The sequence below is a fragment of the Pipistrellus hanaki genome (genome assembly GCF_964339955.1).
Source record: "Pipistrellus hanaki genome assembly, chromosome: 14".
In the NCBI taxonomy this organism is placed as follows: Eukaryota; Metazoa; Chordata; class Mammalia; order Chiroptera; family Vespertilionidae; genus Pipistrellus; species Pipistrellus hanaki.
Genome location: NC_140516.1, coordinates 505,066 through 520,232, shown reverse-complemented (window position 1 = coordinate 520,232; position 15,167 = coordinate 505,066). Strand labels below are relative to the sequence as shown.

Genomic DNA, 15,167 nt, shown 5'->3' with positions numbered 1-15,167 from the left:
GTCTGCAGACCTACACTGAGCCAAACTGGCTAGGCCCCTATCTTAAAAAAAAATCCTATATAATAAAAGGCTAATATGCAAATTGTCGCCTCAGGAATTCGAATGGCCAGGAGATCTACTGCTCACTATGACCACCAGGGAGCGGTGCAGAATGGAGGAAGGCCCCAGCTGGCAGCTGGCAACTAGGGGAAGGAAGGCCCCAATAGGCACTGATTGAGGGCCAGACCTAGGGACAAATTTCATGAAATGGCCCTCTACTAATATTAACAAAAAATAAATAAAATTCTGTTATGTATACTGAAATTGGAAAACTCTTTATCCTACCTAATCTTACCTACTAAAAGAGTAATATGCAAAATAACCACCACTCTGCTACACCCACAAACCACACCAACCAGCCAATCAGAACAAGTATGCAAATAAACCCAACCAAGATGGCTACAGCCACAGAGAGCAGGAAGGAGGCTTGGGTTTCCTAGGCAACGAAGAAAGCCAAGCTTTCCACCTGCCCTCCACTCAAAGCTACAAAGTTTCAATTATAGAAGGTAAACAAATCCAAACAGAAATGGCGGCAGACATGGAGCAAGCAGAAGGCTTGGCTCCACTCCAGGCTACAAAGTTTCAATTGTAGAAGGTAAATAAATTTATGATACCAGGGCCTCTGCTTGGGTCCGAAGAGGGAGTGGCTGGCCTGAAAACCACCACAGGCCCCTCGCTCAGGCTGCCCCACACCCCAAGGGAACCCTCACCCTGATCCGGGACGCCCTTCAGGGCAAACCAACTGACCCCCACCCATGCAACAGGCCTCTATCCTATCTAATAAAAGAGTAATATGCAGATTGACCAACACACAATAGCTGCCCCCGTGTTGTCAAAGAGGCTGCCCCCATGTGGACACAAGATGGCCACCACAAGATGGCCAGTAGGGGAGGGTAGTTGGGAGGGATCAGGCCTGCAAGGAAGGGCAGTTGGAGGCTATCAACCCTGCAGAGGAGGGAAGTTGGGGTCAAACAGGCTGGCAGGGGAGCAGTTAGACATCAATCAGGCTGGCATGGGAGTGGTTAGGGGGTGATCAGGCTGGCCGGCAATAGTGATTAGTGGTAATTAGAAAGGCAGGCAGGCGAGCAGTTGGGAGTCAGCAGTCCTGCATTGTCAGAGGGATGTCTGACTGCCCGTTTAGGCCCGATCCCAGTGGACATCCCTCGAGGGGTCCCAGATTGGAGAGTGTGCAGGCTGGGCTGAGGGACAGCCCCCCTCCACCCCCGTGTACGAATTTTGTGCACCAGACCTCTAGTTATATATAGAAAAGATTTCCAGTTGAAATAAAGAGTTTAGGAATTTGAAAAATTCATAAATCAAGACCAAAAAAAGACAGATTGCAGATAATGAAAGATATGTTTTAAGCTATGTGGCAAATGATGCTATTAAAAATAATAACCATATTTAATTACATAAAAATTTAAAGCATGTATACAATTACCATCAAAGTTAAAAGCTGGAGAAAACCTAAGCAAACATGACAAAGGGTTTATATCTCAGTTCAGTAAAAGCCTGTTCAAACACATAAAACCATTTTCTAGGCTCCAAAAGACTAAGAGCCAGTCCTCACAGTATATGTCACTGGCAAAATGTTCTGTTTAACTTGGTGAAGAATGTAAAATAAAGATATTATTTTGTAAGTGTTAAATTTGAGAAAAATACCCAATGTGACTAACAAGACTGCAGGAAAATATGGCAATTATAAGATACTACAAAAGACAAACATATGGTTATCCAAGATTCATAAGAATACTTGCAGTCTTTGACATTTCTAGGAATCTATGCCAAAGAAATGGTCCTATGTATGAGAAAACTTACAACAAGGTATTATCTGAAAGTTTACAAATATACACCTGTCCTATAGGGAACAATTGAAATACAACTTGATGGAGTACTAGTTAGCCATCACTCAGTCAGTGTTAAGTTCTGCCACTGATGGAGGAAAGGACTCCAAAATGAAATCAAAATACAATTAGTAATAACATTGATAAACACCATATACACAGCACTCACGATATGACAGGAACTGCTCTAAGGATTTTACACATAAAGAACAGCAAAGGAGAATGCAACTGGGGATGGGTTAGCTCCAGGAGAGCTTTAAAGAATGAGTAAAATGGCCGAAACCGGTTTGGCTCAGTGGTAGAGCGTCGGTCTGCAGACTGAAAGGTCCCAGGTTCGAATCCAGTCAAGGGCATGTACATTGGTTGCAGGCATATCCCCGGTAGGGGGTGTGCAAGAGGCAGCTGGTCGATGTTTCTCTCTCATCACCATTTCTAGCTCTCTGTCTCTCTCCCTTCCTCTCTGTAAAAAATCAATAAAATATATTAAAAAAAAAAAAAAAGAATGAGTAAAATATTCTGAAGACACAGAAGTGTGACAGGTTTTAGGGTGAGAGAGGCTAAGCATTGTAGACAATACAGAGATGAGGACAAGCACAGCACATTTGGAGAACTACAAGTGGTGCCATGCACAAAAGCTGTGGTGGGAGCAATGTGGTTACTAGGCAATGGCCAGATCAGAGGGCCATGAGTATCAAGTATGGCCTAAGCCAGGAAGTGACACATGAATTTGCAGTTGAGATGTCTTTGACAGCTGTTTTGAAGACATACTTGACATCCACAACAAAACTAGGCCAGGAAACTTATTGTCAAGATGTAATACTCCAGACCAGTAGAAACCTGACACACAACAGTGATAACAGAGGTGAGAAGGGAGAGGAATAAAATCAAATTAGAAGATTTTGGTGATTCGCTGGATGTGAGAGGAGAACACAGAGGAGCAGTCAACAGTGACATCTTAAGGAGTGACGTGAGGAATGGAGGCCAACGGAGTTCTTATATTGCCTTTTTCTGACACTTTCTCTTGCCATGAGGACCCCTAATATTTCAACCAAGTGAACAAAACAGGGATGGCCTGTTGGGTGAAAGACTATAGGGAGAGGAGCTACAGGCCCCGGGCAGCGAGCAGGGCATGAATGAGCCCAGCTGAAACCAGGGAAACAACCAGCGGAACCCAGCATAAAGTTCTAAAATCCAATCCTATCTAACAAAGAGGTAATACGCAAACTGACATCACTCCAACACACAAGATGGCCACCCCCCATTTGGACACAACATGGCCACCACAAGATGGCTGGCAGAGGAGGGAAGTTGTGGGTGATCAGGCCTGCAGGGGAAGGGCAGTTAGTAGTGACCAGGCCTGCAGGGGAGGGTGGTTGAGGGGGACCAGCCCTGCAGGGGAGGGCAGTTGGGAGGGACCAGGCCTGTAGGAGAGGACAGTTAGGGGCTACCAGGCATGCAGGGGAGGGCAGTTAGGGATGACCAGGCTGGTTGGGGAGGGCAGTTAGGGAAAATCGTGCTAGCAGGGGAGTAGTTAAGTGTTGATCAGGCTGGCAAAGGAGTGGTTAGAGGGTGATCAGGCTGGCAGGGGAGTGGTTAAGGACAATCAGGCAGGCAGGCAGACTAGCAGTTGGGAGCCACAGTCATGGATTGTGAGAGGGATGTCTGACTGCCCGTTTAGGCCCGATCCCAATAGTGATCCATGGATGAATTTCGTGCAGTCGGCGTCTAATTTTAGTAATAAAAAGAATTTTGAAAAATTCAGCATGACCACCTAGTCATACCTTGTATAGTTGATGGCCATCTTCTGGTTCCGGGCTAGATGGCAATGATAGCTGGATATCATGCAATGATCCACTCCCATCATGCTGTCAGAAGGAAGAAAAGGAAAATAGAGATTAAAACATAACTGCGGGCACTCAGTTACCTTAATTCATCCCAGACTAAATGCTAGCACAGCAAAGAACAAATAGAAAACAAGTTGTAGAAATGGCCCTTTCATCTCTACGCACTTGTAGAAGGAAATGTGGAAGAGCACGCCTGGCCAGGTGGCTCCATTGTTTGGAGTGTCATCCCATACATCAGGACACATACCTGGGTTGTGGGTCAAGGAGCATATGGGAGGCAGCCAATTGATATCTCTCTCTCTCTCTCTCTCTCTCTCTCTCTCTCTCTCTCTCTCTGTCTCTCCCCCTTCCCTCCCTCCCTCTTCCATTTCCTCTTTCTAAAATCAATAAAAACATATCCTTGGGTGAATAGTAAAAGGAACAAAAAAAATTTTGAAGTGGGGAAAAAGAAGAGCTAGGGCAAGAAAAAAAATTGTGAAAATAAATAACATAATATACTAGAGGCCCAGTGCATGAAAATTTGTGCACCTGGGGATGGGGGCGAGTCCCTCAGCCTGGGCTGCCGCTTTCTCACAGTCTGGCCTCCCTCTGAGGGAGGTGCTCAGGCAGGCTGATTAGGGGGTGGCGCTGGCTGGCAAGTGGCAGCTCCACCCCCACCTCCTGCATCACCCTCCACTGATGTCCCCTCCCTCTGGCCGCTGGCACGCGCCTTGGCTGGCCTGGCGCCACCTGCTTGCTAGCCCCACCCCCCCTACCCCCGCCAACCAGTCATTATGCTGTTTGATCGGTTTGCATATTACACTTTTATTATATAAGATGAGTAGGCAAAGCAAAACACCACTGAAACTTTTAGAATGGGAAAAGAAATATGACAAATTTTCTAAAGAATTTTAAGAGTCTCTCACCTATGAAAAATGTAAAATAAAAGTCAAATAAATCTGCTTTGGTTTAGCTGTGGTGTTTGGGGGGTATAAACGAGTCAGAAACAGTAATATTAAGTAACTCAGCAAGGATTGGTCATAAAAACCATTTGATTAAAAATACTAGATACAGAGTATATATTCTGCATCTTCTATAAAGTCTTAGAACAGGCACAACTAACTAGTGGTGTCAGAAATCAGAGAACAGAGACTGACTCAGGGGGAAGAGGTCACGGGCTGCGAAGGAGCACTGTGGAGCCACCAGGGTGATGGAACCACATGCAGGGGGTGTGGTCACGTGCTATGCAGAGCCCCAGCTGTAGACCTAAGTTTGGTACAAGTGAAGCAGTACTGGACGTATGCTATACCTCAATTTTTAAAATTTGAAAAAATTTAATTTTTTGTCCTTAAACACAATAAAGAAAATGACAAGATAATATTAAGTCCCTTGCCAAAATGGTTTGGAACAACCAGCTAAGAAATGCATGTTCAATGATTCGAGACAACCTCAAGAATGATGGGCCAATGAAGAACACACCTGGGACATGGGGAGAAGCTGAGCCCCTCACCGAGGCAGGAAAACTGCGGGTTGGCACCGTGTTTGCTCAGATGGTACTTAGCTACCTTGGGAAACCCAGGGATTTGACAACCTTCAAGGAGCAATATGATCCCAATCTTCCTCAGACATATCTGTCCTAAAGGAAATCCCCCAGACCATGGAAACTCCTGGCATTGAAACAAGAGTGCCAAACAGGAGACATAAGCATGAAGGTCATCTTCCTCTTTATTTATTGTGCTGTGCATCTACTAAATCAGTAGCTAAAGGGATGGGGCCAAGGAATGTCGTAGATAGAAAAGTTCAATTGGTAATACTGATTGACAGTGAAAAAAATAAGTATTTGCCAAATAAATTCCAGCATAAATGACATTTATTGGTGGTACCATAAGGACATCCAGAATTTGACCTGAAAGGGGAAGCAATGGCCTAATGAATAACAAATATTCTTATTCTCAGAACAACACCTTTAAAAAAATGTTTTTCTGCACGTGTTTTTAAAAAGAAAAATTTTACAAGACTCGTGTCAGTAAAAAGTTCAGCTCTGCTGTAAATGAAACCAGGTCAGGCCTACATACAAGAATATATTTGAGAAAAGAAAGGGACTTTAAAATTTGACTTAATTTCAAACATCGAAAGTATCTTTCTGCCCATGTAAAGCAGGAACCTCAAGGAGTGAGAGACACACAAGAACACACATTCTGCCTTGAGCATGTGTGTAGCTGTGGAACTAAACAGGAGACCGGGAAATATGAACATCAACTTTTAGGGGGAAAGAAAACCGGGAGTCCAGGGACTCAGATGACACCAGGGAGGTTACGAAGTACCAGGAGCTCAGGAAAGCGACTCCAGAAAGTTGTGCCTGAGTTTCTAGGTTCTCCCGTGAGTAGCACTTCTGCGATCTGATTCTAACATCAGATCAAAGACTGAGCATTGAACTAAGATCACTGTGTAGGACCCGAACTAACCTCTGCCCAGTGTACACTCAGAACATAGCTGGAGAGTATGGCAGAGGCTTTGAAAACAGAACTGATGTTAAAACCACAATCCCAAAGTGGCTAGGTGGGACTTGTAGCCTCAACCCAAGCAAACTGTTTGCCAGCTAAAAAAAAAAAAAAAATCAATATTTTCCAGAGCATTTAAACAAGATGAAGAACCAAAATTACTCAACATACAAACAAGGGAAATATCAATTCACAGGAAAAGACAGTCAACAGATATCAATGCAACATAGATGTTGGGATTAATTGGAAGTGATTTTAATAGAGCTGGACTAAGTACCATTAGTGATGACCGAGTCAACTTTAAGGCAGATCAACAGAAACATGAACCTTCACATTTGAGAAGCTCAATTTAAAAGAATAGAACATAGACAAAGTTTGCTCTCTGAACATAAAGGACTTTACCTAGAAATCAGTAACAGAAGGATACCATTCAAACACTTCGGAGAGTAAACAGAAACTTCTAAATCACGTCTGAGTCAAAAGAAGAAGTCTGGGAGTAAACAAAAAAAGTACTTGGAAATGAAGACAACTAAATACCAAAATTTGTGGAATGCAACTAAAGCAGTGCACAGCGAAAAAATTATTGTATGAGATTGTTTATATTAAAAGAAAGGGTGTTAACTCAGAACTGGAGCAAAATAAGCCCAGAATAAGCAGAAAAGAATAAAGAGCAGAAGTTAATGAAATTGAAAATCAACAAATAGAAATCAATAAACCAAAAACAGGTTCTTTGACAACTGCAAGGCCTCTGGAAAAACTGCCCAAGGGCAAAAGACAGAAAGCACCTTCAGACCCTTGCAGGGACACAGAAGACAGAAATCAGGCAATGGAAGCAGAAATATCATTATTGATGTGACGGGCATTAAAAGCTAGTAAGGCAATAATATTATGAGTGACTAAGCACACAAATTTGACAACTTATATGAAATGAAGAAATTACTCAAAAACCACAAACAAAACTCATCCAAAATGAAACAGTTTGAGTATATCTATAATTATTAGTGAAATTAATTCATAGCTTAAACCTTCCTTAAGAGAAAAATTGAAGGCAGATATTTTCCTGGCAAATTCTTCCAAAATTTAAAGAAGCAATATCAATTCTGTACAATCTTAGAGAAAACAATCAAATTAAATTACTCAAATCAATGAATGCGGCCAACATTTTCCTGATAGCAAACTAAGACTCTCTAACAAGATTATAGGTCAATAACACTCATGAACAGAAAAACAAAAGTCCTTCACAAATTCAACAATATATAAAAAGGATAAAGCATGAACAAGCAAGGCTAATGCTGGGAATGTAAAGTTGGTTCAATAGTTGAAAAAGAATGTAATTTACCATATTAAGAGATAAAAAGACCAACCCAACAGATACAGATGAAGTTTCTGAAAATGATAAAAACTCAGCAGCAAAGTAGGAATAGAAGTTGCTCAGCCTGATGAAATTCTTCTAAAATAACCTACAGTTAACATCATATTTAACAGTAAAAGATAATGGTTTACCCCTAAATCCAGGAACAAGGCATTCCTAGTCATAACTGCACTCGAGTTTCTACTCACTGCAATAAAGTGTGTGTGTGTGGCGGGGGGGATGTTGGGATTAATTGGAAGTGATTTTAATAGAGCTATTATAAGAATTCTCCAAAAGTAAAGGTAGACTTTTGAATGGATTAAAAGAGAAGGTCTCAGTGAAAACGAAAAGTGAAAACAAATGGAAAATTTAGAACTGAAAAGACTTAATAACCAAAAACTTAAAATACATGAGATGGACTAAGTACCATTAGTGATGACGGAGTCAACTTTAAGGCAGATCAACAGAAATCATCCAACCTGAACAACGAAGAGATAAAAAGATTGGCAAAACAAACCAACCAACCAACAAACAAAAAACCCCACAAACAACCCCCACCCCCCAAAAAATAGAGCCTACTAAGAAAAATATATTTGAAGAAATAATGGTCAAACAAATATCTAATTTGGTGAAATACATGAACCTTCACATTTGAGAAGCTCAATTTAAAAGAATAGAACATAGACAAAGTTTGCTGTGCCCCCCACCCAGCACTGGGCGGGGGATCTGAGGATGTGCCCCCTACTCCCAGAGGGGCTTGACAAGGGCTGCATTTTTTAAGTGCGTGCGGGGACTTGACTCTAGGTCCCATGGTGCGCCCGAGACACTAACAGGAGAGAGCTTTTCATATACATTTTACTAATTTTCTTTCATCTCTGACATTTCTATTATAGAGACAGGACAAATAGCAATATTAAAGTATTTCCTCTAATTAATTCCCTTTTAATGTGCACGAATTTCATGCACCAGGCCACTAGTAAAATAAATAGTAATCAACAGTGTGACATTAACAAAAGGACAAACACTGTCTTAGGATCAGAATAGAGTCCAGAAATAGACAGACACGACATGTTCAAGGGCACTTCTGACAAAAATACAAAGGCAATTCAATAGAGAAAGGACAGTTTTTTCAACAAATGATGCTAGAATACCCATATGCAATAAAATTAATTTTTCTCACACTTCACAACATATACAGATACAGAAATTCTCAAATCATATTTTAAACCTAAATGTCAAACTTAATACTATAAAACTACCCCAAATAAATAAAAAATCTCTCTGACCTTGGGTTCGGCAAAGATTTCTTATGAAGGGGCACAGCCTCAGGGGGAGTGGTGAGCACAGCAATGGGTTATAAACCCATTGTTATAACCACAGGTTATAAAAATGTACCTAGATATATTTCTTGGTTTAGATATGTAACCAAAAACATCATCATAAAAATTTAATAAATTTCATTTCTGCTCTTTGAAAAACTATCAGCAAAATGAAAAAGAAGCCATAAATAGGAGAAAATATTTGCAATAATTCAGGTAAAATACTTAGCAGAGTGACTAACTCATAGAGAATATTTATAAATTGCTAGCTATTTTTAAACAACAGTAACAAAAATAATGAAAATGCGAAGTTCCAGAATATTTAACCAACCTTATTAACTCAACGGTATAAAGCTGCCAAAAGTGAATTTCGTTTTTCAAAATATTTGTTAACGGGCCAAAGAACAAACACTTAACAACAAAATCTACAAATGGCAAATAAGCATAAGAAAACATGCTCAAAATCATTACTCAAAAGGTAAATGCAAATTATAATGGTATCATAAGATACCATTGCACACCAGGAGAAAGGCTTCTGAAAAATTCTATCAATACCAAGTGTAGGCAAGGATGCAGAACAACGGGAATTTCTAATTAATCATTAGTGAGAATGCAAAATGACAACCACTTGGGAAAACAGTTTGGCAGTTTCTTAAAAAGTAAAATGTACCTTTTCCATACTACCTGGCAATCCCAGCCCAGGTATTTACCCAAGAGAAATGAAAACATGCATTTCTCTGTGTGTCTGTGTGTGAATGTTTATAGGGCTTTATTCCTAATTGCCAAAAAGTGAAATGGGTAAACAAACTAGGATACATGCATACAATGGAATACTACTCAGGAACAAACAGGAACAAGTACTGATACATGGATCAGCATGAATGAATTTGAAATGAATTATGATAAGTGAAAAATACTAGACTCAAAAGGCTAGAGTCTTGTCTACTTATGTGGCAGTCTTGAAAAGGCAAAATTACAGAGACATAAAACATATCAGCAGTTGCTAGGAGTCAGTGAGTGTAGGGATCAACTATAAAAGGGGGAAAAAGAATTTTTTGAGGATGTGACTGTAAAAACGACATAATTATATGCATTTGTCAAAGCTCACAGAATGTACAATTAAAAAGGCTACATTTCACTGCAGGGAAATTATACCCCCACAGTACTGCTAGGCTGAATCATGCTCCCCCAGAAATTCAAACTAACCCAGAACTTGTGGATGTAACTTCACTTGGAAATCGGGTATTTGCAGATGTAATCAAATTGAGTTCATCCAAGATGCCTGAATGCTTATGAGACAGAAATTTGGGCCCAGAAACACAGGTAACATGAAGGTCCCAGGAAGATGGAGCAGAGGGGAGGAATGCACCTACAAGCAAGGAATGCCTAGGACCGCCAGCAGCCACCACAGGTTACAGATTCCTCTCCTGGAACCAGCAGAGTGCATGGCCCTCATGACCCCCGATTCCTATTTCTAGCCTCCAGACCGTGAAGGAATGCATTTCTGTGGTTTATGCCTCCAGCGTGTGATACTTGGTTATGGAGGCCCTAGAAAACTAAGAATTGACTTTAAAAAAAAATGAAGCAAACAAAAAGAAATTACATATAAATCTCAACAATCAGAAAAACAAAACTAATAATACCAACCCTATCTAATAAAGAGGGAATATGCAAATTGACCGTCACATTGTCACAAAGATGGCTGTGCCCACAGCAGAGGCAGGGTTTCCGTAACACAAGATGGGTGAGCCCACAACGGAGGCCAAGTTTCCGTTAAGGAGCCTTAATGAGCAATCAGCAGGGACCTGCGGCTGCAGGGTGCTGGGCAGGGGCAGGGGACCTGAGGCTGTGCCCCCTTCCCTGGTGGCAGGCTGGGGGACTTCAGGCCGTGCCCTCTGCCTGGCAGGATTTGACGGAAGGACCTCAGGCCGCACCCCTGCCCGGTGGGGATTGATGGGGGATCTCAAGGTGCACCCCCAACCCGGTGCTAGGCTGAGGGACCTCAGGCAGCTCCCCCAGCCCTGGGACAGGGTACCTCAGGTTGTGCCACCCCCCACCTCAGTTGGGGACCTGAGGCCGTACCCCCCACACCCGGTGGGGCTTGATGGAGGAACTGAGGCTGTGCCACCCTCCCAGCACTGGGTCAGGAACCTGAGGCTGCACTCCCTGCCTAGCCTGGACAGGGGACCTCAGACCATGCCCCCCACCCAGCAGGGCTTGATGGGGACCTCAGGCCACACACCCCCACGGGGCTTGACTGTGATCTCAGGCCGCATCTCCCACCTGGCAGGGCTTGATGGGGGACCTCAAGGTGCACCCCCCTGACCTTAACCTGGGCTAGGGGACCTCAGGCCACGTCCCCCGCCTGGCAGGGTTTGATGGGGGGCCTCAAGGTGCACCCCTGCCCCAGTGCTGGGCTGGGGGACCTCAGGCAGCTCCCCCGTCCAGTGGGGCTTGACGGGGGACCTCAGGCTGCGCCCCCCACCCCAACGGGGCTTGATGGAGGACCTCAGGCCGTGCCCCCGCCCCAGTGCCGAGCCCGGGGACCACAGGCCACGCTGCTGTCCTGGTGCTGGGCCGAGGGATGTCGGGCTACGCCTCTTGCCCTGGCACCGAGCTGGGAGAGCTGAGGGTGCACTGGGAAACCTGAACCTGCTCCCCCGCCCAACGGGGCTTGACAGGGGACCTGAGACTGTACCCCCTCCCAGAGGGGCTTGACAAGGGTGGGGCCAACTGGGTCTAGGTCTCACGCAATTTTGAGGCACTGTGGGTAGGCGGGGACTTGACTCTGGATCCAGCAATGCGCCCAGACTCTCACAGGAGGAAAGTTTTCATATACATTTTACTAATTTTCATTCATCTCTGACCCTTCTATTATAGAGAAAGGGCAAATAGCAATATTAAAGTATTTCCTCTAATTAATTCCCTTTTAATGTGCACGAATTTTGTGCTGTGGACCATTAGTATTATTATAACGAGACAAAAATGAAAAGTATTAATAAGGGTAAACAAAGACTTTAATTGGTGATCAGGAACAATCCACCAAGACGTACCAATCATAAAAATTTATATACAGTAGTTCCCCCTTATCTGAAGGAAATACATGCTAAGACTCCGCAGTGGATTCCTGAAACCTGATAGTCCTGAACCCTATATATACTGTTCTTCCTCACTTTATAAATCATGTACAGTGGAGAGCTTAACAACTAGTAATAACATAGAACAATTATTATACTGTAAAAAATTATGCAAATATGTCTTCTCCCTCAAAATATCTAGAATTTTCCATTTAATATTTTTGGACTGCAATTGATCACAGGTAACTTAAACTGAAGAAAATGAAACCACAGATAAGGGAGCATTACTGCTCTAGTAAAATTGCCTGAAGACACTAAAACAAAAATTCACAGCATTAAAAGGGGAAATGGAAAAATCCATAATTATAGCACAAAGTTATTCTCAGAAACTCACAGATCAAAGGTAATTATTTAGTAAAGATAAATAAGATATAAGCACAACAATTAAAAAGCTCAATAAAATAGACATTCTGCTACTGCAAATACAGAGAGTAGACATTTCATTCAAACACACACCCGCAGTTACAAACACAAGCCATGCTCTAAGCCAGAAAAGGTTGATAAACCACAGCGCATTGGACAGACCAGCTGGCTGCCGATTTTTCTTACAGTTCATGGACTAAGAACGGTGTTTAATTTCTAATGGCTGCATTTTAAATGACTTCATGAATATCTACATAAAAACCTCAGTCATGCCTCTTGCTGAAAAGGCTAAAGTAGTTATTATGTGACCCTCTAAGGAAAAGTTTGTTTTTGTTTTCCCTTTTTCTTGATTTAGAACATAAAAAAATATCAACACATTGCAAATAATTTGTATCAGATAGATATTATTCTTAATTAATGTATTAAGATTAGAAATCAATTGCAAGTGAAAGCCCCATACACCAGACCAATATTTTTGAAAACTGAAAATCAATGTTCTAAATAAAATAAATTTATAATATAGCCAAAAACAACTGGGCATTATTAATGTTTAAATTATTGCTATGCCTCTAAAAAAAAAAAAACCTTCTAATTTGAGTCTAGCAATTTATACATAGGAGATAAAAAAAAAAAACAACTATTCCCATCAAAGCATAAGGATTTAAAGAAAGGAATATGATCTCTGATGCATCAATTAATAACACCAGCTCCCTCCAAATGCCTTTGGCACTGACCAACTATAGTACTCTCTATTAAACTGTGACTAAGTTGAAAAGTGTCTGAGCCAAAATAAGGAAACAGTTTGAGAAAAGCATCTTTAAGGATTACAGGGGATAATGAAACCTTAAAATAGAAGACCTCTTTTTTAAAAAAAGTCTGAATTACAATCATGCATGCAAAGTTCATGATTCACATTACACATAGTAAGGAGCTAACACTTATTGAACACTGATGGGTGCTGTTGTACAGATTTTGCATAATAAATGCAAAAAATATGTACAACACATCACTGTATAAAACATGAGCAATCCAGTTTTAGCAGTTTGTGTAAACTCTAGTTAGGATTTTTAAACTCTAAATGCAGGTAACCTTAAGCTAATTAAATGTCAGCATTTTTATTAAAGATTCAAAAAGATAGATAAGCCTTCCTTTATTCTTAAGAGTATTAGGGGACTACTGTCAGCAAACGATTTCCACTTTTTGGACACAGCACATAGGTAAATTTTGTTCTAATAACCTAACTGTTATACATATTAACTTGCTGATAAATCCTATAACAAACTCCATCTTACCCATGTGGTTCTTCTAGGACTTTGCAAAAACTGGGATTTTCCTATGAGTTCCAGAGCAGCTACAATGGACATGGATACTTGAAGTGACTAACAACAAAAACCTGGCAGTGCTGACCAACCTCTGCTGACAAGCATCATCAGTGATGTCAACAAAGCTGCCTTATGTTTCAGATCTGCTGCAGCAAGTCACAGGAGGCATCTTAGGAAAGGGATTAGAGGAAGAAGAGAGATTCGTATTTTCATTTGCTTTTCAAAAATTAACTTTAAAAATATGGTTGAAAACTGTATCATATCACACAGAATCTGGAATGTGCACTGAGAGTAATTTTTAAGGAATGCTGTAAAATTTTAAGGAATGCTGTAAAATTTTAAAGAATGCTGTAACACCTATGGGAGTTAAAACATAATGATTCAAGCAACATTAGAGAGGCTTTTAAAAATGCACTCATAAAGCCTAATTTTAAATAAGCTTTTCAGAGATTAGATGATTTTAACAAATGGTTGAGACAAAGACATTTTTAAAACAGAAAAATCTATCATGCATTAAAATTGATTGGAATGTTGTGGTATTTGCATAGATGTGTAATATTATAAGCAAACTAGAGGCCTGGTGCACGAAATTGTGCACTGGTGGGGGGCGGGGCCCTCAACCCAGCTTGTACCCTCTCGCAATCTGGGAGCCAATGTCCAACTGAAGACTTAGCACTGCCACGGAGGTGCAAGAGGCTCTTGCCACCACCACTGCACTCTCCAGCCATGAGCCAGGCTCAGGGCTTTTAACTGAGTGGGAGCGCACTGACCACTAGGGGGCAGCTCCTGTGTTGAGCATCTGCCCCCAGTGGTCAGTGCATGTCATAGCAACTGGTCATTCCTTTGTCCAGTCAATTTGCATATTAGCCTTTTATTATATAGGATATTATTTAAAAAATTATTTTGTTTAGACTTTTAAAGTAAATAAAAGTATTTTATTTGTACATATCGAATCAGGATATCCTTTCCAATAGGTTTCTTGTGACACTTAAAAATATTAGCTGCAAATTTCTTCTAACTTAATAAAATTCCTATATTTAATCAAAATACTCAACTCTTCAAACATATGAATTTACTATAGAATAAAACAAGTAAATAATTGATCTTTAATACTGAGTTTTTCTCAATATTTACTTTAAAATCCTCCTGTGTCCACTTGTTTTCCAGTGGACACTTCAGCACATACTCTGCATTGTCTATTTCCTCCTGCTGCTCTGTGTTCTATTGATCAAATGAGTAAATATATTAAGGAAAATAGATACCAATTTTCTCCCTGTTGGAGAACAGAGTTATAAATATGGAAAAGGAGAAATGCTGTCTTTAGACTCAATTAAAGGTATGAATATAGCTCTTAACAGATACAGATATAAAATATAGTCACAGTATGCAGACAGACACCCACAACACACACATACACATCTTAAACGAGCTCAAAGGCACTGACCCCCCACCCTCCCCCACTGCCGAC

At 41.2% G+C, this 15,167-nt stretch overlaps 1 protein-coding gene across 14 annotated transcripts in view; it reads right to left on the bottom strand.

Annotated features, from left to right (window-relative positions):
* Window positions 1–15,167, bottom strand: part of CCSER2 (coiled-coil serine rich protein 2) — a 159,112-nt gene that overhangs the window by 31,681 nt on the left and 112,264 nt on the right. For 12 of the 14 annotated variants that reach the window (XM_084904146.1, XM_084904147.1, XM_084904137.1 and 9 more), the window contains one exon: window positions 3,665–3,748. The exons of the other annotated variants lie outside the window; for them this stretch is intronic. In XM_084904146.1, coding sequence (XP_084760272.1) covers window positions 3,665–3,748 — 84 coding nt within the window. The remainder of the gene's footprint in view (window positions 1–3,664; window positions 3,749–15,167) is intronic. 14 annotated transcript variants of the gene reach the window in all.